Below are 23,710 nucleotides of genomic sequence, written 5' to 3' on the forward strand. Positions count from 1 at the left end.
TCTATAAAGAAGATCCCATTTCTTACATATTACTTAGGAAAACAAGAAGTTCCTTTAATCACATATTATGAATAGTGGTGATACATGAGAAATTATTCATCACAGACAGAATACCGCATTATTTTATTGAACTGCACACTCCTCTCCTGAAAAAAAAAAAAAATTACTGCTTCCCTAAAGAAGTTAAAACAGACCAAGAGCATATTAAAAATACTTTATTGTCATAACTAAATAGGTTAAATATACATTATAAATGGAATATATTGTATATTTGATGAAACATATAGCATTCATCAAGCAAAAAAAGAAATATACACAGCTTTTGAATGGAAAGATGACACACTTAAATGAATAGCTCTCAAATACTAGAAACTTAGCAGCCTGGAATAATGTTTATTCCTGGCCCATTTTGTGCCCACTGGAAAAAATTGCACTGTTTTTCCTTCCCAAGAGGGCATACAAAAAAATTCTTTCCATTATTTGGTCCAATCTTCAACACTGTTCTCATGATGGAGCGTTTGCCATGGTTGCAGAATGGGAAGGACAAATCCGCCCACTGGAGAGAAACAGATTATAAAGTTTAGATGGGGGTAGTGATAAGATGTACTTGATTAGTACCTTGTTGTTTCCACTCCTTTTCCTATTAATCTGACATTGTAAGATACATGTAAGTCATCAGTTATTGCCCTTTATAAGCCTTATATCCTATAAGTAGCTTCTCTAACAAATTTCCTGAACCACATGAGAAATTCTCATAATTCCAAGTCTCCTTCTTCCAAAGGCTTATTTACAGAAGTTCCTTCACTTTATTGAAAATCTCACTGTAAAGCAAATCAGCAATGTTCCTGCTATAGATCTGTTTCAGTTAAAGCTATTGAGATCAAATATTTATTATGACTTTGATACTAAACTTTCTTACTCTCTTAGGAAAAGAATCCAATACAGAATTACCCAGACTAATTACTACCAGCTTCCACTGTATTATTCTTATCCTTATTCATTTTGGCCTCAAGAGAGTTACCAAGAAGGCTGTGATTAATATTGTTAATAATATTTTCTCCAGTAAGTCTATACAAGCTTCTAGGGGAGATGTGTACATTGAGTAGGATGGAGTCACATCTCCGGCAGGGGCTAGGCTCTGAAATCATGATCACATCTTCCCTGGGGAATTCCTTAGGAAGGCACCACACTGAAGACAGATAACTTCTCTCTCAGTAAGCCCAACCAGCAAACTTCTGCTCCAGCACTGAAACAGATTCGTCTTTTCTTTTTCCAGTTTTTCATCAGATAAAGCAGTTGGGGAGAATACGTATCTTTAAGCCTTAAGATGACAGTCAGCAGCATGAGGCTCACAATGAGGAAGGAAGCAAGACTGACCTAAAGGACCCAGGTTCCTGGCTTCTGTCTCATAGTCATTCAGAGGGACAAACTCATAGACTGAAAGGCTGGGGAATCACCTGCATCTAAACTGTTACTGTGTCATCACTTTTTTTGGCTAAGCCTGTGTAGTAGGATTCGCCAAGCTTATTGTAAACCCAGGGTGTGTAAATTTGTTTCCCAGGTAGCTCTACTCAATGCATAAACCAAAGGTCTGGATGTCACTCTGAAGTCAGGAAAAGCAAATATCTATCTTGGATTATCAGTCCCTGGCGACTCCATTACTTTTCTCTCTGTAAACCAAGGGATACTTCTTCCTGTACTGGTGGTTACAAATATACTCTAATAATGGAACAGCTGTCATTGAATTAATTTTTCTTTTTGGGATGAACACCTTTGAATTTTAACACCAGTATAGCTTTTATATTTAAAGATAAAACCATAAATGGACAGATATTTGCTACATTTTAGTGGCCTAAGTATTCAGTGACACAATCATTGAGCTTGATGAATCATACACGTACTTCAAAAAATCCACACTGCGCTTCTCTTGGTAGAGGACAAGCATAGAAGTGCCTGCCCTGGTTTTCTCCACTCTTCCTCACCACTCGGAGAGCGCAGGGGCGGCCGTGTTTACTGCAGCGGGGACTGCCGGCATTTAACAAACAAGGACCATCTGTCATACTGCTTTGAAGTTCACTGTAATGACAAGTTACAAAATAACTGCAGCACGACAGGGCTAAAAGGGATCATTCACACCACCTCACCTCCACATTAGAATCCCGCCTGTACAGAGAAATGGTGCCAAAAAGGGACAGTGGTCAACTTCACTTAATTATATACACTCCTGCTGCTGCTGCTAAGTCGCTTCAGTCATGTCCGACTCTGTGCGACCCCATAGACGGCAGACCACCAGGCTCCCCCATCCCTGAGATTCTCCAGGCAAGAACACTGGAGTGGGTTGCCATTTCCTTCTTCAGTGCATTTAAGTGAAAAGTGAAAGTGAAGTCACTCAGTTGTGTCCGACTCTTACATCGTTCTAATTCTTGGTTTTCCCGGGTAATTCTAATTTACTTCCAAAGGTACCTATTTATGCAAATTAATTTAAATTAGACATATAATTCACATTTCTCAAGAATAAAAACAGCTGACTTGCACATCCAATCTTCTTAGTTTTCATTTGTGACATTTGTTTATTTTCTTACCCAACATTACTGGGTGGCCACTTTTATTTCCCCTAAAATATTCTCAAGTCCAACAGCCCCCTGACCTGCAAACGAGCAAGAGTCACAATCTTCTCTAATTATTTTCTCATGGGTAGCAGACTGTCATCAATGGCTCTGACAAGGCCAAAGAGATCACTCTTTCTACTGCCCACTCTAAAGATAATTTTCTATGCTTTGCTTTGATCAAGGCTACATAATAGTTGCAATCATATTTCAGCAGGCTGCTACCAGAGCAGAAACATGTATTCTGTGAAGCTAGCAAGGAAGCTTTATTCTTCCCCATGATTAGATCACGAGCGGCTGGAGGTTATCCCAGCATACAGTGTATAAAGGTCAGAAGTTGGCCTTCCATTGTATGTGGAATTTTCTCTTCAAAAAGGAGCTTCATGATTTAATTTTTATACTTTGCATATTTTTAATAATGCCTTTATAACAGTCTTTTTAATAAACCAATTGAAGAGAAAAAGAGCCCTTATTAAAACCAGAAGCCCTTCCCCTAATAGCCCAATTTTTAATTTTTAAATGATATAGTTCTTCCTTTCTTTTGTTAATTTCTGAAGAACAAAATACCATTCTTAAAATACCATTTAAAAAAAAATACTTATAAATCCTAAACTATATGCTTCACATACTCGTTCCTATAATATCTCAAGGCATCATATCTAATCAAAATGTTCAGAGTGTGAGATATTTTTTCCAGTTTCAACTGAGATATAATTGACATACAAGGGATCTTTAATTTGTGATGAAGTTGGTCTACACTTGTTTATAAAAGACATTTAACTATATTGCTTTAAATGGACTCAAACATTCTGAGGGTAGTTTCTGAAGCTGTTTGTGCAGCGGTGTCTATGAGATGAAAGCAGCTGTGGGCACTGTGAAGAAACTGTTATTATGAAATATTCCTCCAGCAGGTATTTTGTTGGTAGCACTTTCAGTGTGGGGGATGGTGGCTTATCATTTAGAATCACAGGGAACACTAACCAGAAATAAAGAAGGTGAGGGCAAAAGACTTCTCTTTTTCACTTCCTTTGGTTTCATCAGTGCCTCCCAAAGAGTAAATATTAAAATGTTAACTCCAAGAGAAGCTAAACATTTGGATAGTTGTAAAGAAGTTGAGTAAATCAAAGCAAGAGGGCAATAAACAATGCTTACAAAAAATTTAGAGGAGGAGAAAATAAAGTTAAAAATCTTAACAGAAGGAAATAAACTGATGCTTTCTTTAAAAAAGTACACACATGCAAACATAATTTTATTATTTGGAAGGCTGGGGTCAACAATCAAACATTTTTGAACCCACTTGCTTCAACCTAGAAATCTCCAGCTTCACAAATCCAGGGAGAGGTTTAGATTCCCTTATTCGTAAAGCTATTTTGGAGAGGAGCATGGTGGAAGATAGGATCAAGGTAGGAAGGAAAGACTCCAGCGTCTCCTGTAAGTTCCTCATTTCTGTCTTCCATTCCCTTTTTTCCTTAGTACGAAGATAAATTAAAAAACACCATATGCTGTCTTATCCTGGCCCTCTGAGTGTGGCCCATTGACCAGAAGCATCAGGATTACTGGGCAGCTCCTCAGAATCATCAGCCTCTACTCCAGATGGCTGGTAGAATCAGAACCCCAGAGACTGAATATACACACAGTACATGTCAGAGTACTGAGTTACTGCCACCAAGAACACACAGGCTCCAAAGACACACGACAAATCTTCATTTCATGATAACAAACATTACCCAGAATAATTAAATGTTCTGATTAATTGAAGATATTTCAGTTTATTGAGACAATTAAACATTCCCATTAACTGAGGACATTCTGGTTCCTCTTTCTTTCCATCATTACTTTAAAAACTCTCAATAATGTAGCAAAGCGTTTTCTTGGGTAAACAGCATATGGAATAGTTTAACTTATTTTGATAACTAGGACTGTTATCTTAAATATTAATATTGGATTACAAATGGTCAGTGGAGGAGGGCATGGCAATCCACTCCATTATTCTTACCTTGAGAATCCCCAAGGACAGAGGAACCTGGAGAGCTACAGTCCATGTGGTCGCAAAGAGTCGGACACAACTCTGCGACTAAGCACGGCATAAAGGGTCAATATAATAGATCAGGGTTGGTGAATTTTTTCAGAAGGGACATACTTTTAGGCTCATGGGTTTTTTGGTTTCTGTTGCAAAATATTCAAGTCTGCTGTTTTATCATGAAAAGTAGCCAGAGAGAATATGTAAACCAACTGGAAATGGGATTGTCTCTGTAAAACTTTACTTATTAAAACTGGGGGTGGGCTGTCTTTAGCTCTGCTCACTGTAGTTTGCTGAGGTAAAAGTCATTAAATCAAGTGTAATGCTTATAATGCACAGTAGGTTCTCAATAAATACTTAATAATAAACACTGAACATGTTCAATAAGCATTGTTCAAATAATATTAAACAGATCAGACAAAAACTATTATCAAGAAGGAGGACATTACCAAGCACAGGTTTTAATTTTAAAGTGGGTATTTTTTTCAATGACCAATTTATCATGATTTAACTTTTATACAGATCAGGTGATTATAATAAAAATATTATCTAATTTTTTAAAATTAATCAGTCTCACTGAATGTATATTTTGTAGTTCAGTAGTATTTCAAGGTGGAGAAGGCAATGGCACCCCACTCCAGTACTCTTGCCTGGAAAATCCCATGGATGGAGGAGCCTGGTGGGCTGCAGTCCATGGGGTCGCTAAGAGTCGGACACGACTGAGCAACTTCACTTTCACTTTTCACTTTCATGCATTGGAGAAGGAAATGGCAACCCACTCCAGTGTTCTTGCCTGGAGAATCCCAGGGATGGGGGAGCCTGGTAGGCTGCCGTCTATGGGGTTGCACAGAGTCGGACACGACTGAAGCGACTTAGCAGCAGCAGCAGCAGCAGCATTTCAAGGATCACAACAAACAAACAGAGGTTAAATGACTCATCCTGGATGTTCCCAGGTGACTCTGACATTCTTGGGGACTGAAAACCCCAAAAGGTGACCCAGATGCATGTACAAGAGGTCAGTGCTTCACTGGTGATTAGAGGTAGAATTTGGCAACCCTGATGGCAGCAGACTGATTTTATTTCATTTCTCTCATCTACATGAGCCTTTGTATCAGCTCAGGAAAAACTTCAACCTAAAACACATGTATGATTTCTTTGAAGTGGTATCACTGTGTTTTGCTCTGTATTTACAATAATTGGATCAAAGACTTAAAACTGTCTAACAGTCATTCTTAACTGCTTAAAAATTGGTTCAACTATCTAATTTATAATCTAGTAGCTGGATTCAATTCAAATCTGTCTAACGACCGATTTGAAATCTGAAAATATGCCCTGTCAACATAGCATGTATCATGTGGTGATGAGATCAGTAATTAAGAGAACAAAAGGCAAATTAATTACCATATAATTATTAAAGAAAAAATGAACTGGCTATCACTTCTCTGAGTGGACCACCTGCTTTAATCCTATTATGTTGTGAGCTTCTGCTCAGCATCTTGTCCACAAGATGAACACTGTAGCTGTCAGACAAGGAGAAAAATGAAATAAATGACAGTAATTTGCAATTTATTCCTTGTAAAGTAGCTGGGTGCAGAAGGGCTGCTGGGTGAATGTATTTCATCACTTGACATTTATTCTGCTAGTTGATCTTGATTGATTTTAGAGTCGCATTCCTGGGGTTCTTATAGTCAACACATTCGCATGCAGCAGTGTTTCTAAGTAATGCTGTGTACGTGTGATTAATCATATGACCCTATTACTAATGGCTTATGAAGAAATCATTTAAATTTAAGGTTACATTAATGTTTTTTGAATCCCTAATTCATTAGTTAAATTGTCTGAGATTTTCTACAAAGCACTAAGGAAATAAAAATATGCCAAGATACTTCATCTGAGTATAAAAACAGCCACAATATTTTTAAACAATCACATCTGCTTCTTTCCACTTATGGGACACAACAAAAAAGGCTGTTCAAAAATTATTTTCTTTCAGGAAAGCCTCCCAACTTGGACCCTCTTAACTAGCTCCTTCATGAACTTGCATCATGAAACGTTAATTAGCGTTAAGTGAAGAGATGGTGTACTGAATGAGTAGTTAAAAGTTTCCCCTCCATAACTTAACTCAAATGTCTCTATTTTATGAGTATTACAGACAAAAGTCAAACAACTTATAATAAGTGATTAGGAAGAACAACAAAAAATTAGCTAAGAATAATTTATCAAGGTGAACTGATGGTAAATTTAGAACCAGTATGGGGAACTTGAGATTAAAGCATCTATTGACCAAAAGTCATCTCAGAATTCGGTTATGAAATAAGTTACAAGGATTCCCAGAGGTTACTCTAGGTGTGTGCACTGGTGGTCCTTCGCCTCACTACCCAGAGGAAGAATCTTTCCATCAGCAAAGACACAGCTAATCAGAGGAGAGGGTGGAAACCAGAATCCCTCCTGAGAGTACTTCAGAGCCCACCCACAGCAGCTCTTCCCCTACTCATCTCCCACTGGCAAGAAGACCAGTGGGAGATAAGCTTCACTTCATTTAAAATATTCTTCCCTTCATGCAAAGATGCTGGATACACAACGTCTGCTTTCTGAAGGAAAAGAAAATTGTGGAGAAAAGTCTCTCCCTGACGGAGATATGGTCATCAGGAGCCCCAGACAAAATATTAAATAAGGCTGGAGAAGAAGTAGGAGGAGCTGCCAATAATCATTAACAAGGACGACACTGTTAAAGTCACTGTATCTCTGGTGACAGCTATTGGTGTCTTCTCCTGAATGTAGAGCTAGTAGTAGTCTCTTAAAAACATATGTGGTCTGGTAGTATTCATTAACTGGAATTACAACCTTTTAATTTCATGTCCAAAAGTAGTACACATGCTCTTCAAGCCTTTTTGGTTGAAACAATGACTGCCACTCTCCTTGGCTGTTTGAAATACAGCCACTTTCTTTAGCAGAAATGTCACTAAGAATGTCTCAGAGCCCTCTCCTTCAGAACAGAGGACATTTACTAAATGAACAGTTTCCCTTTTAGAAGAACTATCTTTCATTGGAATAAAAGTTAAAAAAAATAAAATAAAACACTGCTAACAGTGGAGACTGATAACCAGTATGACGGGGGGATTTAATTATTTGTATTCATACTTTCCAATATTTCCAAACATTCTGTATTAAGCATGTATATAGTTAAGTCAGAAAAACCAAAACCAAATTTTCTATGGATGCAAGAAATTCTGTTTTTCATTCCCTTCCCTTCTGTAGTACTATAAGCTAGAGGAAGAAAGGGATGCAAATTATTGAATACTGTAAAAGTCTTTCTGGGTTTGATTTACATTTCCAAGATCAATTAGGCTTCCTTAGCAACGGATGATTCTTCTTCATCCTTAAGACTTAATGCAAATACCTTAAAGACCAAGGTGAGAAGCATCATACCTGTTAGAAAATCCAGGGTTGCAACTTTTAAGATCCGGTGATGAGTAGTGGGTTGTTTTTAATTTTTTATGTGCTGGACTAAATAATTTATACTGAGAGCAGACTATAGGTGATATATTTACTTTGTCAGATGGTTGACTTCTACAGTTTGTTCTCTCCTTGGAGGTGTTCAGTGTATCACTACCACACATGTTAGGAGGAGGGCTTGGAAACTCCCCGTCTGGTATATGATTGTGGCTTTCTTCTCTTTCCAAAGCACTGTATTTATTGCTGAAATCTGTCAAAACAAGAGTTGTAGTTCCAAATGCAGTTTTCCTGTTGATCTTCACTTTTGCCTTTGGTTTTCCAAAGCTATTACAAGGGTATTTCACTAAGTTGTTAAAGACAATAGGATTTCCTTCATTCCTGAGTACTGAATCTGGAAAAAGAAACAAGTAATTCTATAGTATTCCTTTAAATACACTGACTATTTGAAACATCTTTTCATCTGATTAAAACATTCAGTTCATTTATTACAGTGACTTAATGTATATAACTAATAATACAAAGTTAGCTTGAGCAATTCAGAATTAGCCACCTTCTGATTAGGAAATAAAGTATTACATGAAGTGCAAAATTTCAACAACTTCCAGGGACTCAGAGGTGGGTTTAATAAAGATTTATATTTATTATGCTTTATATTGTGCTTTAGCATTTAAAGGTTATTGAGCTATCAATTTTGCAACTATCAGACCAAATATTAATGCAGTGTAATTAAGAGGGGACATCCCACAAAGCTTTAGATCAGCAGTTAGAGCCTGTATCTAGATCATCAGGAATGTGTCTGTGAATGACAAGAACAAATGAAAGGCTTACTACAAAAAAGTAAAGATGAATTACAAAGATTTACATTTATTAAATATGTTTCAAGAAAGCATCTTAAAATTTTAGAATATGTACTGTAATTTGTTCTAAATTGCTCTTGAGATATATGCCTTTCATATTCAGAAAAAATAACAAGAAAATAATTAAGATGTGTAAAGGCATTTCAGAATGTCAAAATAAATGTGAAAATCTAAGACTGTGATTTTCTGAGGGCTCTCTGTTGAATGATACTGAAGAAGGGAGGGCCAGAAATAGGAGACACAGTTCCTTCTGCTCCCAGTGAAGCTGTGTAAGGGGTGATGCCTGCCTTTCTGGCCCAGAGAACAAAACACAATATGACAGCTCACACAATGTGGGGTCCAGAAGTCAAGAATGAACTTTCTCCTCTCTAATTGAAGAAAGAACACAATAGAAGCCACATCAATGAGATGGTTCTTAATCACAGGTTTCCTCTGAGGTTTTACATTCTCTGAACGCATGAAATTGTGAGCTATGAAGAGTTATTTTGAAGGATTTGAATGAAATCAGTACAATTGTCTGGGTAAAGATTTTAATAACAAGGGGTAGGAGGGATAAAGAAAGAGGAGAAAATTCAGCATTTTTCTATTCCACCTGCAAAGATATTCTTACAGAAATCCTCCCTTTCAATTTATGAACCACTTGGACTGAATAACAAACTCAAAAGTTGCTGAAATCTGCATAAAACAAAGCTTTATTGAATAATTCATTAGAAACAGAGAACAGATGTGATCGTCTCAGTTTTTTGAGATACAAAGTCACATACCATGTCTCCCCTCCCTGTTTTTAAAAAAAAAAAGCGCTCAACAGAATATTAGCATGGTTTACACGCAAAGGCTGGCAATTCTTTTAAACCTTTCAGAAAGAAGGCATTTTAGTTAGTTGTGAAATATCAAAATGGAACAAGATATATACTTGACTTTGTGTAATTTATCCTCTTTGAAATGGCAGGAACTCAGAATCAAACTTCAGTCTTACCTGCAGGCCTTGAAGTCAGGCAAGCATCACACGTCTTAGAAGACGGCTTATTTATTAGAGTACAGACCTCACATGTCCACTGCTCTTCAGATTTCTGGGCCACACAGTCCATAAGATGACGCTGTCTGCTAGAAGGCCAATTGACTGTGGTGTTTCTAACTGGCAGCATGCTAGAAGAGAATTTGTCCTAAAGTTAATCATTAACACTTTTATTACGGCCTTGTTCTTATACATTCTGAGTACCCGAAACAATTACAGAACCACTAATACCCAAAAGCTACACGCTTACTATTGGTTAGAAGTTCTATGTCTCAGAATGTTTTCACTTGGGTCCTAAAGATTGCTGTTAAAGACAGAACTAACAAAAGACTTACAGTCAAAGAACTGTGTATGTATGCTTTTAAACCAAATAAAAGCAGTTGACCTAACCACTAGGGAGCATTTCTGAACTAATTTTTAAAGTAAGTGGGACTCTTCCTGAAGCAAAACTATCTTTATTCAACCAAATTAGGGAGGGAAAAAGTTATGTAGAAATTAAAGCAATGACCGTTAAGATGAGAAAAGCTTCACAATTACTTTGTGTGCCTCTGGAATTTCTCAACAACGTCTACTCAGCACTGTGGCAATTAGCTGATCTACAATCTATTATGATGGGAAAGATATCTATACTTAACGTTATTTCCCTTCACGTAAAACTCTCTCATGTTGATATCTAACTAAGAGATTAGTAAGCAAACAGTAAAACCAACCCTGATTTTTGGCCACAGACGTAAACTATGATTCTCTACCCTGAATTCCTAATTGACTCTGTATCGTTAAAGGAAGTGCCTTTCTAAGCTCTGATATAGTCCTGCTCTGTAGCACGTTTCTGGGTCTACAGAGCACATCACATGGCTTAGCAACCAAGGTAGTGTCATGGATTCCTTTCATGTGTCCAAACATTAATATTGAACAAAAACTCTTCCAGTAAAGGCTTTGTACCTTACATTTCACAACATGACTTCTTTGACTTTCAAAGGTAGCCAGCCTTGTCTTCTGTAATATATTGCTCCCTACATATAATTATTACAGGTTTTAAATTCAGACTTGTCTGGTAAAATCATAAATAGCATAAGAAAATCTGAAAGTGAGACACATCTCATTATGGTCCTTTTATCTTTACTTACCTTGACTTTTAATGCTATTCAATATTTCTTATCCTTCTAAATCAACTATAGTTTAATAAATTTTAAAAAATATTTCTTATTCCTATGCAATATCAGACCTTCTAAAGAATTTACTCGACCTAATCCCTGCCCTCTACTGACTATGAGAGGCAGCAGCATCATGCATTTATTCATAATTAAGTAAAGCACAAAAAATTTAAATAACCTTCAGATTTTTAATGTGCTCCAACTTTTCACCATTTTCATTATCTATCCTATAAATTTACCATAAGAGGATATTTATTGTTACATACAGAAGCTTTGGAAGCATTTTCTCCTAACTGCTCCATGTCTTAATAATCTAGTAATAAATTATTTTCAGTCTCCAGTTGGACAGTTCACCAGAATTTCAACCTTAACATGTCTGCAGTAGGCTGAATAATGACCTCCAAAAGTTATCAGAGTGATCTCTTAATCCAAACACAAGTATCCTTAAGAGACAGTGAGGCAGAGGGAGATTTGATACATGCAGAACCGTCTAGTCAAGGCTATGGTTTTTCCAGTGGTCATGTATGGATGTGAGAGTTGGACTGTGAAGAAAACTGAGCGCCGAAGAATTGATGCTTTTGAACTGTGGTGTTGGAGAAGACTCTTGAGAGTCCCTTGGACTACAAGGAGATCCAGCCAGTCCATTCTAAAGGAGATCAGTCCTGGGTGTTCTTTGGAAGGAATGACACTAAAGCTGAAACTCCAGTACTTTGGCCACCTCATGTGAAGAGTTGACTCATTGGAAAAGACTGTGATGCTGGGAGGGATTGGGGGCAGGAGGAGAAGGGGACAACAGAGGATGAGATGGCTAGATGGCAACACAGACTCAATGGACATGAGTTTGGGTGAACTCTAGGAGTTGGTGATGCACAGGGAGGCCTGGCGTGCTGCAATTCATGGTGTCGCAAAGAGTTGGACACGACTGAGTGACTGGACTGAACTGAACTGAAGGGAAAGACAGAGACTGGGATCATGTAGTCACAAGTGAAGGAAATTAGAATTACTAGAAGCTGGAAAAGGCAAGGAATGGATTCCCCACTAGAGCCGCTAGGCTAGGGGTGCACAGCCTGCCCACACTGTGACTCTGGCCCAGCGAGAATAATGCTGAACTGCTGGCACTCAGAACCATGAGAGAATAAACTGCTGCTGCTTTAAGCTATCTGGTTGCTGGTAAGCTGTTACAGCAGCCACAGGAAACTTATACAGATAAAAGTCCAGACCCCTGCCCCCAATCTGCAATCCTGCTGGTTTGTCACATCTTGGTAAATGGCATCACCATGCACTCAGCTGATGAGGCAAGAAACCTGGGAGCTGTCTGTAACACTTTCCCTCATACCCAGTCTGTCAACACATCCTGCAGGCCCTGTTGCAGAGGCAAATCTGCCAGACACTCAGGAAGCTTCCGTGGCTTGCTGTGTGGTCCTCTGTGGAGCGGGGAGGGCAGCGTGGAGGATGGAGGCAGTCATTCCAGTGGCACGAGGTGGAGGGCACTGTCTGTGGAGTCAGGCCTGGGGTTCTTTCTGGGCAAGGCCCACGTGCTGCCAGCACCACCATGCACCTGCTCAGTGCCCAGGGACCACATGCCCTGGTGATGTCCGGGAGCAGGTGGACTGTCTCAAACGTCCAATTCAAGAGATGCCGCTCCATTCCTTGCTTAGGGGATGTCATGACTGGGGCCCCAAGTCCATGCAAACATGAACCATTCACCAGTTATCCAGGAACAGCCTGGTAGAGGGGCAGCTGAGGGAGACCTAAGGGCTGGTGGTCCTCAGAGAAAGGACTGAGCAGCAGCACCATGTGGGAACGTATTAGTCACAGAGTTACTATTCTATTTTCTCTGTGCTATCCCAGCACCTGATGTATTGCAGACCCTAATAAAGTCAACAGCAGAAAAAATGAAAAAGTGAGAAAGAAATTATAAAGACTCCAGTAAAGTCAAAGAATAATTCAGTTTCCCTTCATGGAAACAATACTCACACACACAGGTTTTGCTAGTTAGTATGTAAAGAAGAGCCAAAAATACATGCGTACAGGTATGCAAAGTACGGTGTGACCAATAGACTAGAAAATCTGGGTAGGACTTCAGGAAGGACTGAAGTAAATTTTTAGTGACTGAAGGAACACAAGAATTTAGATCATTATGATGGGGACTTTTAATATTTCATTTGAATTTGAAATGACTTTAAAACAAAAAAAGTTTAGTCAATATAAAAAGTGCTCAAATGCTCATCCAGACAATGACTAGAATATACTTACTTGTAGAAATCTCTAAGAGTGGGGCAAATATTACTTGTTTTCAAATGCTTTATTATGTACACACTTATTCTGCAATAAGTCTTCAGCTGGGTGCCAATATATAAAACAGAACCAGGTTAGGAGGAAGGGACTTGAGAGCCCAGGACATGTCCAGTGTACCATGACTCTACAGCTCACAGGTGACTTCCAAGACTTTCAGGGAACCCTTGAGGCTTTGAATCCTAGTTTCAAAAGACCTTTGCTTATTTGACAATCTGGAAAAATGTGAATTTTTAAAAATTTCAAAAGCTATCAGTTCATAGAAAACAAATACATACGGAATATTAATCACTTATTCAGTAGACGAATACATATTGAATGTCTTCTGCCAGAAACTCTTATACATTTTTGATCGAATAAATGTAATATTAAAAATAAGAAACCCCTATATTTGTGTAATAAAACATTATCTAACCATATTTCAGATCTCTGATAGTAAAATGGGGTGAGGAAGCTGAAAAAAAGGGGATATAGCATGGTTTAGAGAAAAGTAATTGTCAACAAAAGGTGATGAAGAAAATGAAACATAGGAATAAGGAAGAAAAAACAAAAGACAGCTGGAGACATACTGATGGAGACGTAATGGGGATCTGGACCACATCACTCCCGTCCCAGGGCCCTGAGCTCCCCAGACAAAACGGTGCCTCCGCCCTCCCAGGCCTCCTTACAGACGTGTATTTCCCTGCTTACCCTCCTGTCTCCAACCACTGCATCCTGTTCCCTCTCTGCCCCTTTCCCTCCTACTGTGTAGTTAGGGATACCTCCAAAGCTCAGACCTTGCTTCTTTTCTCTATACTTTTCCAGGGAATCAATCCTGTGTTAATACTTCCACCAACAACACAGGTGTAACCATCAAACCTTCATCATCTACCATATATGGATCTGGTCCACATATCCAAAACTTGATTTATCTCTTCCATTCCACCCATCTTTCCCAGTCCTGTAAAGTGAAAATTTCTGTTTGGGGGCTTGGAACTTTTTGCATTACCCCACATATCAAATCTGTCATTATTCTTGCTGGCTTTAGGTGACTATTTTTTCCTCCATTTCCAGTGTCTGGACCTCAGGCCTAGTAACCATCTCTTGCCCATTATACTACACAAGCTTCATGTGTGTTTCTTCATTTTCTATCCTAACATTGCTATAATCAATAAAAAAGTCTTTAATCTACTGATTTAGGTGAGACATGAACCATTCCTAGTACTACTGGTTCCGACCAGTTAACCCCACCCTAACTGTAAAACTAGCTTTTCCTATTTAACAGCTTACAGTCTTCACGTGGCTTGGTCTGTGTTACCATCAATGATTTGAGGTTTGTGGCAATGCTTTTCCAATTAAATAATGTCTGCTTGCTCATTTACTTAGCCAAAATTATATCTCTAAAAGAAACATCAAATTACACTTTTTCTACGAGATTTTCCCAAGCTTTTGTGTACCTATAAACAGCTAATGTCCCTGCACTCTTGTAAGCACTTAATGTGCTTCATGTCTGCACTGATTATTCTGACTTAAAATCACAAATCCTGCAGCTCCTTTATATGGTTAATATTTCACCCAGCCTTCCCCAAAGAGACCTAAGGTGTCTTACCAGGGTAAGTGTACATTGGGGAAGGAGAACTCAGCAAATGTTTTGCAGACTACAGGACCCTAATTCTGAACTGACACCTACTTCAGGAAGCCTGAAGTACCACTGTGCTCCATGGGTCAGAGCAGGGGCTTGTGCAGGTAGGAGATCAACACAGTTTTAGCTCAATTCTCGCAGTGGAGCCAGTGGGTCCTTGAACCCACCCAGTGGTGAGTTCCCTGCTCTGGAATGCAGAAGGGGAACAGACTGACTCAGCCACTGGCTGAATCACTGCATCTATGTTTAATAAGTAGTTGGTTGCTTCACCAGGAAGACAGCAATTCTGTAAACAGAGTTTGCTAATGTTTTCTACTATTAATTAAGAACTTTGGAAAGTAGTTGCATTTTTCCAATTATTGACAAAACTACACTTCCCAGTAATCATTTTATAAATGAGACAAAAGCCAAAGCCTGGATATTAACATCAAACTTACAGCTTTTCTGCAGAATCGGAAGAGGCTCATAAATCATCTCCAGCTCATTCTGGTTTTTGGATGATATTATTTACTATTTTCTTTCAAGCCTTCAAATACTTGTGAGTTATGTTCTGTTCTTAATAACCTGATAGCTCTTCAGCTATGTTCTCTTATTAATAGCCCTTTTGTTAAGAGAAGTGGGGCAAACAGTACACTTTAAATTAGATTTCTCACCGTATGTCAACATGCTGAGGATTTTCCTTCTGACAGTGAGGACAGAAATATGTCATTCTGTTATTCTCCCCTAAGCGACACACAGTTATTTTGCAGCAACACTGACCACAATTAGGACGCTTGTAAACCTTATAGTGTTTAGAGAGAGCAGATCCCACTTTGCAGCACTAAAAAAAACAAATAAAAAAACATTATGTTATATAAAAAACAGTGCTGATATATTCTTGAAAGTCATTTCTAAAAATGGTTTGTTAAAAATTTACATATGTTTATACATATGTCCTCATAATCTTTCTTTCATCTGAGAAAAAGATATTGGCAAGATTCAGCAACATTTGTCAAATAAGATTTGTGTGAAGTAATTAAGCCATTATTTTATAACTTATTAGTATTTAAAATTGCTCTTTGCATGGCTTTTTACCCTCTTATCTAAATAGGGTACAAAAGTACTATAATTTAAAATGTCTTTCATGCTTTTAAGGTTTTTATAATTAAACATAATTATGTGGTTATAAGAAAAAGACTAGATTAGCTTTAAATCTGATTATTTTTGGAACACTGAAGCTGCTCACTTTGTTTCAATAGCCAAAAAATTTATTTCTACAGGGTAAAGCTTAATAAGATCATCTTCTTTGCTGACCTGAAAAGGGACAGTTGTTTTTAATCTTATAGGTTCACTGAAAAAGAAGAAAAATTCAAATGCCATTCTAGCAGCAAACATGTTCCATTTGGCATAAGTTCTATTTCAAAAGACATTGATTATTCTCTGTCACAGTTTTATTCTACTCACATACACATAAAGCTCCTCTAAAGACAATGTTTGGGATTTATATCAGCAGTGTGAAAATTTAAAAGCTCAGAAATACAGCAAATAATAGTACAAGCTGAAAATTAAAAAAACAACCCATAATAATTTAAGCCCAAGTATTGAAATACACATCTTAATCTGGGCAGAAAAAGGGTAGTTATTCGGAATCATCTTTCCCTAAAAGCACAAGTGGGCATATATAATATTAAAACAGCCACAGATACTTAGGACAGGTATATAAAGCTAAAGACTCATTAACACTTTAGGCCAACTAATAAAGAATCCTACAATACCTGACTTTGTAACAATAGCAAAAAATAAACATTTTCAACATAGAAAATGGAATGTAGAGAAAAAAGGACATATTTATGATAATTTGTTTAAAGATAAAATATGTTTCTGTTTAGTTGCTCAGTCATGTCTGACTCTTTGCAACCCCATGGACTGTAGCCTGCCAGGTTCCTCTGTTCATGGGATTTCCCAGGCATTGGGATTGCCATTGCAAAGGGTTGCCATTTCCTTCTCCAGAGGATCTTCCTGACCCAGGGATTGAACCCATGTCTTCTGCATTGTCAGGCAAATTCTTGATGGGTGAGCTACCAGGGAAGCCCATGCCTATATACACAACTTTCAAAATTTACAGTTTAGTTAGGACTTATTCTCAAAACAGCCTCTGTGTTAAGACAATATTATCCTATTTTATAGATAAACTAAACCTAAATTAAGTAACCTAAATAATATTAACCACACAAATGGTAAGTGGTAAAATGTGATTGAACCAAAGTCTATATTTATCCCTAAGTATTGACTCTCTCTCTAGACTACTTATCTTTTACTTTTATATGCCCAAAATTAGAACATGAGTCTAAGTAACATGCCAACATACCTGTCCCCCAACTTAGTATAAACATAATTTAATGTAATTATAGTTAGTTGGGACTAACCTTTGACCTAAAATTTTAAGATGTTAATTATGCCCACAATATGTCACTTCTTCCCACTGTGCTTCTACGCTCTTACCCTTAGATGGCTACATAGAGCCTTAACATTTTTGGTGTAATTAAAGGGAAATAAGCAACATTTTGCATAGTTGAAAAATGTTTGCTCTTACCCTGTAAAAAAGGATGCTGAAATCACGTATCATTTTCACAAGGTGATGGATCTGTTCATCTGTTAACTGACAAACCTTAAAACAGAAAAACTACTCAGGACAGTTTCATAATCTGTTCATTACTGTAGACAGTAGTACCACTTGCCAGTTCTAAGAGTACTATAAATAGATTTGAAATATATGCATCTCTTCTAAAACTCATATATCTATTTGTTGTTCTTAACAGCATTGACCATTTCAAGCACAGATAAATAAACACCATTCTAGAACTTATTTACAAAACAGAAATGAACTCAGAGACATAGAAAACAAACCAAAGGGGTATAGCACCAGGGGTGCAAGTGAAAGTGTTAGTCACTCAGTTGTGTCTGACTCTCTGTGATCCCATGGACTGGATCCCGCCAGGCTCCTCTGTCTGTGGGATTTCCCAAGCAGGATACTGGAGTGGGTTGCCATTACTTTCTCCAGGGGATCTTCCTGACCCAGGGATCCAACTAGGGTCTTTTGCACTGCAGGCACAAAGGAAGCTGCCAGTGGTGGGGTGGGGGAGATAAATTAGGAGTTTAGGATTAGCAGATACACACTGCTATATGTACAATAGACAATAAGGTCCTACTGCAGAGCACACAGAATTATATTCAGTATCCTGTAACAATATATAGTGGAAAAGATGTTGAAAAAGAATATGTACATATATGTGTGTATAACTGGACTTGGTCAAGCAGGAGATGGTAAGAATAAACATCGACATCCTAGGAATCAGCAAACTAAAAAGGACAGGAATGGGCGAATTTAATTAAGATGACCATTATATCTATTACTCTGGGCAAGAATCCCATAGAAGAAATGGAGTAACCATCATAATCAACAAAAGAGTCTGAAATACAGTACTTAGGTGCAACCTCAAAAATGACAGAATGATTTTGGTTCATTTCCAAGGCAAACCATTCAACATCACAGTAATCCAGGTCTATGCCCCAACCACAGATGCCAAAGAAGCCGAAGCTGATCATTGCTATGAAGACATAGAAGACCTCCTAGAAGTAAAACCTAAGAAAGATGTTTCATTCATCATCAGGGATTGGAATCCAAAAGTAGGAAGTCAAGATATACCTAGAGTAACAGGCAAATTTGGCCTTGGAAAACAAAATGAAACAGGGCAAAGGCTAACTGAATTCCGCCAAGAGAATGCACTAGTTATAGCAAATATCCTTTTTTTAACAACACAAGAGACAATATCACACATGGACATCACCAAATGATCAATACCGAAATCAGATTTATTACATTCTTTGCAGTCGAAGATGGAGAAACTGTATACAATCAGCAAAAACATGACCTGGAGTTGACTGTGGCTCAGATCATCAGCTTCTCATAGCAAAATTCAGGCTTAAACTAAAGAAAACCAGGAAAAACGCTAGGTCATTCAGGTATGGCTTAAATCAAATCCCATAGGCATTCACAGTAGAGTTAACAAATAGATTTAAGGGACTAGATCTAGAAGAATTATGGACACAGTTCTGTAATATTGTACAGGAGACAGCAAACAAAACCATCCCAAAGAAAAAGAAAAGCAAGAAGGCAAAGTGGTTATCTAAGGAGACTACAAATAGCAGAAGAACGAAGAGACATGAAAAGCAAGGGAGAGAGGGACAGATACAACCAATTAAATGCAGAGTTTCAAAGAATAGCTAGAAGAGACAAGAAGGCCTTCTTCAAGGAACAGTGCTAAATAATAGAAGAAAACAACAAAAGAGGAAAGACTAAAGATCTCTTCAGGAAAACTGGAAACTTCGAGAGAACATTCTACCCAAAGATGGGTATAATAAAGGAAAAAAATGGTAAAGACCTAGTAGATGCTGAAGAGATCAAGAAGAGATGGAAAGAATACATGGAAGAACTGTATAAAAAAGATCTTAATGAACCAAATTACTGTGATGATGTGGTTAGTCACCCTAAGTCAGATGTTCTAGAGTGCGAAGTCAAGTGGGCCTTAAGAAGCACTGGTGCAATAAAGCTATTAAATGCAATGAAATTCTAGCAGAACTATTCAAATCCCTAAAGGAGGATGCCGTCAAGGTTTTGCATTCATTATGTCAGCAAATCTGGAAGACTCAGTAGTGGCCACAGGACTGGAAAAGGTCAATCCTCATTCCAATTCCTAAGAAGGGTAGTAACAAAGAATGTGCCAGCCATCGGACAACTGCACTCATCTCCCATGATAGTAAGGTCATGCTTAAAATCTTGCATGCTGGGCTTCAGCATTATGTGAACCAAAAGCTTCCAGATGTCCAAGCTGCGTTTAGAAAAGGAAGAGGAACTAGAGACCAAATTGCCAGCATATGCTGGATTATAGAGAAAGCAAGGGAATTTCAGAAAAACATCTGTATCACTGACTACTCTAAAGCCTTTGACTGTGTGGATCATGACAAACCATGGGAAGCTCTTGCTGCTGCTGCTTCTGTTAAGTCGCTTCAGTCGTGTCCGACTCTGTGCAACCCCATAGGTGGCAGCCCACTAGGCTCCTCTGTCCCTGGGATTCTCCAGGCAAGAATAAATGGAGTGGGTTGCCATTTCTTTCTCCAGTGCATGAAAGTGAAAAGTGAAAGTGAAGTTGCTCAGTCGTGCCTGACTCTTAGAGACACCATGGACTGCAGCCTACCAGGCTCCTCCATCCATGGGATTTTCCAGGCAAGAGTACTGGAGTGGGTTGCCATTGCCTTCTCTGATGGAAAGCTCTTAAAGAGATGGTAATAGCGGACCATCTTACCTGCCTCCTGAGAAACCTGTACGCAGGTCAAGAAGGAATGGTTAGAACCTGTATGGAACAACTGATTGGTTCAAGATTGAGAAAGGACTACAACAGGGCTGTCTGCTCTCACCTGCTTGTTTAATCTGTATGCTGAGCACATCAGGAGACATGCCAGGCTGGATGAGTTACAAGCTGGAATCAAGTTAAGAAGGAGAAACATCAACAACGTCACATGTGCAGATGACACCACTCTAATGGTAGAAAGCAAAGAGGAACTAAAAAGCCTCTTGATGAAGGTGAAGGAAGAGAGTGAAAGAGCCGGCTTAAGACTAAATACTAAAAAAAAAACTAAGATCAGGGCATTAAGCCGCATTACTGCATGGCAAATAGGGAAAAGGTGGAAGTAGTGACAAATTTCCTCTTCTTGGGCTCCAAAATCATTGCAGACAGTGACTGCAGCCATGAAATCAGAAGATGACTGCTTCTTGGCAGGAAAGTGATGATTAACCTAGACAGGGTTACTCTGCCCAACAAAGGTCCGTATAGTCAAGGCTACGGTCTTCCCAGTGGTCATATACTGTTGTGAAATCTGAACCATAAAGAAAGCAGAATGCCAAAGAATTGATGCCTTTGAACTGTAGTGTTGAAGAAGACTCCTGAAAGTCCCTTGGACAGCAAGGAAATCACACCAGTCAATACTAAAGGAAATCAACCCTGAATATTCACTGGAAGGACTAATGCTGAAGCTAAAGCTTCAGTATTTTGGTCATCTGATGTGAACTGATGACTCATTGGAAAAATCCCTGATGCTGGGAAAGATCGAGGGGAGAAGGAGAAGAGGGTGTCAGAGGATGAGATGGCTGAACGGCATCACCGATGCAATGGATATGAACTTGGGCAAACTCCAGGAGGTGGTGAGGGACAGGGAGATCTGGTTGCTGCAGTCCACGGGGTTGCAAAGAGTCGGCAACTGAATAACAACATAACTGAATCACTTTGCTGTACACGTGAGACTAACACAACATTGTAAATTAACTATACCTCAACTTTAGAAAAAGTGAAAATTAAAAGAAAAAGAAAAAATACCATTCTTATTTATAAACTTTAATCCTAAGTTCAAGTATTTATTGAATATCTATTTTGTATGGACATCTTCAAAGCCCCAACATTGCCTATCACAGCCACCTTGAAAAGTTTTGTGGGGGATAAAGAGGAAAAGAAAAAAAAAGAAAGACCACAAAGAAAGAGGGGAGGGAAAAACAGGCAGAGGAGTAGATGACCACCAAAGTCTGTCAAGTTTTAAAAAGATATGAATTTATAGACATGCATTAATACTAAAGTACTTGTTAACACATGGAAGAACTCAGAAACAGACTTTACTGAAGATTTTTTTTGTGCATAGCCTAGTATAAATCTCCGGGTTCCCCTTGCAGAATTAGTTATCATTTGGCACATGTAGTTTCAACAGCAATTCCAGAACAAATTCTTCCTGATGACTCACTTTTGTTGTGTGTAATGAATACATTTTTACACAATGGAAATAGATTTATCAGTGCCTAAAATCTAAAACTGTTTAATCAACAAAATCCTTCTAAAAGTAAATATTATCTATTTTTTCATTTATTTAAAGCTTAAAACATATGTATTATACTTCTCAAACTCATTTATTTTTTACCACATCTTATGTACTATGTTCAGTCATATCTTAAAATGCTAAACTATACTTTTTCAATCATTATACATATGCTTTTAGGGGGCTAATAGCTTACCATTAATTTTTAACCTGCAGGCACTATGGGCAAATGATCTCCTACTAGATGAATGGCTGGCTGGATATAGTGATAAAAAGTAAATTGCCAGTTTATCAAAGATAATAACAATGCTCTGGGTAACAACACTCAGTTCTTTTTTCAAAAATATTTTCCATAGAGGTCGAGGTGATTTTAAAAAACTCATAAACTCATTCCTGTTATAATTCTGTTTTGTTATTCTGAATTACAGAAATTTGACTAGCTTGTTCCAAGGGTCAAAAAACAAACTGAATCTGTAACAATTATTAACTAGTTTCTCTGAAAACTTATTTCCTACTTATTTGGATTGCATAAAACCTACCTGGGAAGAAATCACATAAAATAAATAGTTATCTTGGGAAATATGTAAAAGATGGTTTAGTTAATAGACACTACTTAGGTCTGGATAAAAGCCCTAATGTAACTTTCTTCCCTGGAAACTAAAATGTATGTATCCTTCCACCTGGATTTGAGTTCTAACCTCTCTGACCTTCTTAAAACTTGGCCTATTAATCACCATTTTCTTTTTTTTTTAACCTCTCCCGCTCTGCCAGTTCCACCCCCTCGCCAACATATAAATAAGTTCACATCACTTCAGTTGAAGAACAAGGAAAAAAAAAACACCTAAAGACCCAGTTCTTATCCCAACATCTCCCTCTGGCAGTCAAATATTTTCCCTTTGCTCCAATCTAAGGAGAAGGCAATGGCACCCCACTCCAGTACTCTTGCCTGGAAAATCCCATGGACAGAGGAGCCTGGTAGGCTGCAGTCCATGGGGTCGTTAGGAGTCGGACATGACTGAGTGACTTCGCTTTTACTTTTCACTTTCATGCATTGGAGAAGGAAATGGCAACCCACTCCAGTGTTCTTGCCTGGAGAATCCCAGGGACAGGGAAGCCTGGTGGGCTGCCGTCTCTGGGGTCGCACAGAGTCAGACATGACTGAAGCAACTTAGCAGCAGCAGCAGCAAGCTACCTTAACAATTACTCTAAATTTTGCTTCCATTTCCTCACCAATCACTTATTCTTAGTCTTTGCGTCCTGACTTCCAGTCTTACCATTCTATCAAAACAGCATTTTCTAATGTCACAAATAGCTATACTGAGTGAGTGCAGAGTATGAATTTAAAATGCCAGATACTAAGAGAAATTGGTGACCTTAGTTCCTTTATACATTCACCAGATATTTCTTTAATGCCTTCCATGTGCCAAACACTGTATCTAGACACTCAGACATGTCATTGAACCAAACAGACACTTTCCTCTAAGAGACTGTATTCTAGCAGAGAACAGATCTTACATACTATATATGTAACAAGTAAACATCAGGCTGTATTTGAAAGTGATCAGTTGTATGGAGAAACAAAAAAGCAAAGCAAGTTATAGAAGACTCAGGGGATGAAATGGGCACAACCAACTTTAAAAAGAGTGGCCAGGGTTGGCCTCATAGAGAAGCGGACAATGGGCAAACACCCGCTGAAGTCTGCTGGGGAGAGTGTGCTACTGACATTCTCTCCAAACATGTCAGGCCAAATTTAAGTGTTCCTCGTTGAGCCCTTCACAATATTTAAAAA

The 23,710-nt window shown here is 38.3% G+C and overlaps 1 protein-coding gene across 3 annotated transcripts in view; it reads right to left on the bottom strand.

The window, feature by feature from the left end:
- Nucleotides 1-200: 200 nt before the first annotated feature.
- NEIL3 (nei like DNA glycosylase 3) overlaps nucleotides 201-23,710 on the bottom strand; it is a 46,511-nt gene continuing 23,001 nt past the window's right edge. Inside the window, exons 5-10 of one of the 3 annotated variants that reach the window (XM_055567463.1) lie at nucleotides 17,597-17,671; nucleotides 15,678-15,844; nucleotides 9,916-10,085; nucleotides 8,056-8,473; nucleotides 1,902-2,076; nucleotides 201-556 (exon numbers count right to left, since the gene is read on the bottom strand). In XM_055567463.1, coding sequence (XP_055423438.1) covers nucleotides 374-556; nucleotides 1,902-2,076; nucleotides 8,056-8,473; nucleotides 9,916-10,085; nucleotides 15,678-15,844; nucleotides 17,597-17,671 — 1,188 coding nt within the window. In that variant the 3' untranslated portion in view covers nucleotides 201-373. Of the gene's footprint in view, nucleotides 557-1,901; nucleotides 2,077-8,055; nucleotides 8,474-9,915; nucleotides 10,086-15,677; nucleotides 15,845-17,596; nucleotides 17,687-23,710 lie in introns of all 3 variants that reach the window. The other 2 variants (XM_055567462.1, XM_055567464.1) reach the window with 2 other exon arrangements.

The sequence above is a fragment of the Bubalus kerabau genome, chromosome 2, assembly GCF_029407905.1.
Source record: "Bubalus kerabau isolate K-KA32 ecotype Philippines breed swamp buffalo chromosome 2, PCC_UOA_SB_1v2, whole genome shotgun sequence".
Classification (NCBI taxonomy): Eukaryota; Metazoa; Chordata; class Mammalia; order Artiodactyla; family Bovidae; genus Bubalus; species Bubalus kerabau.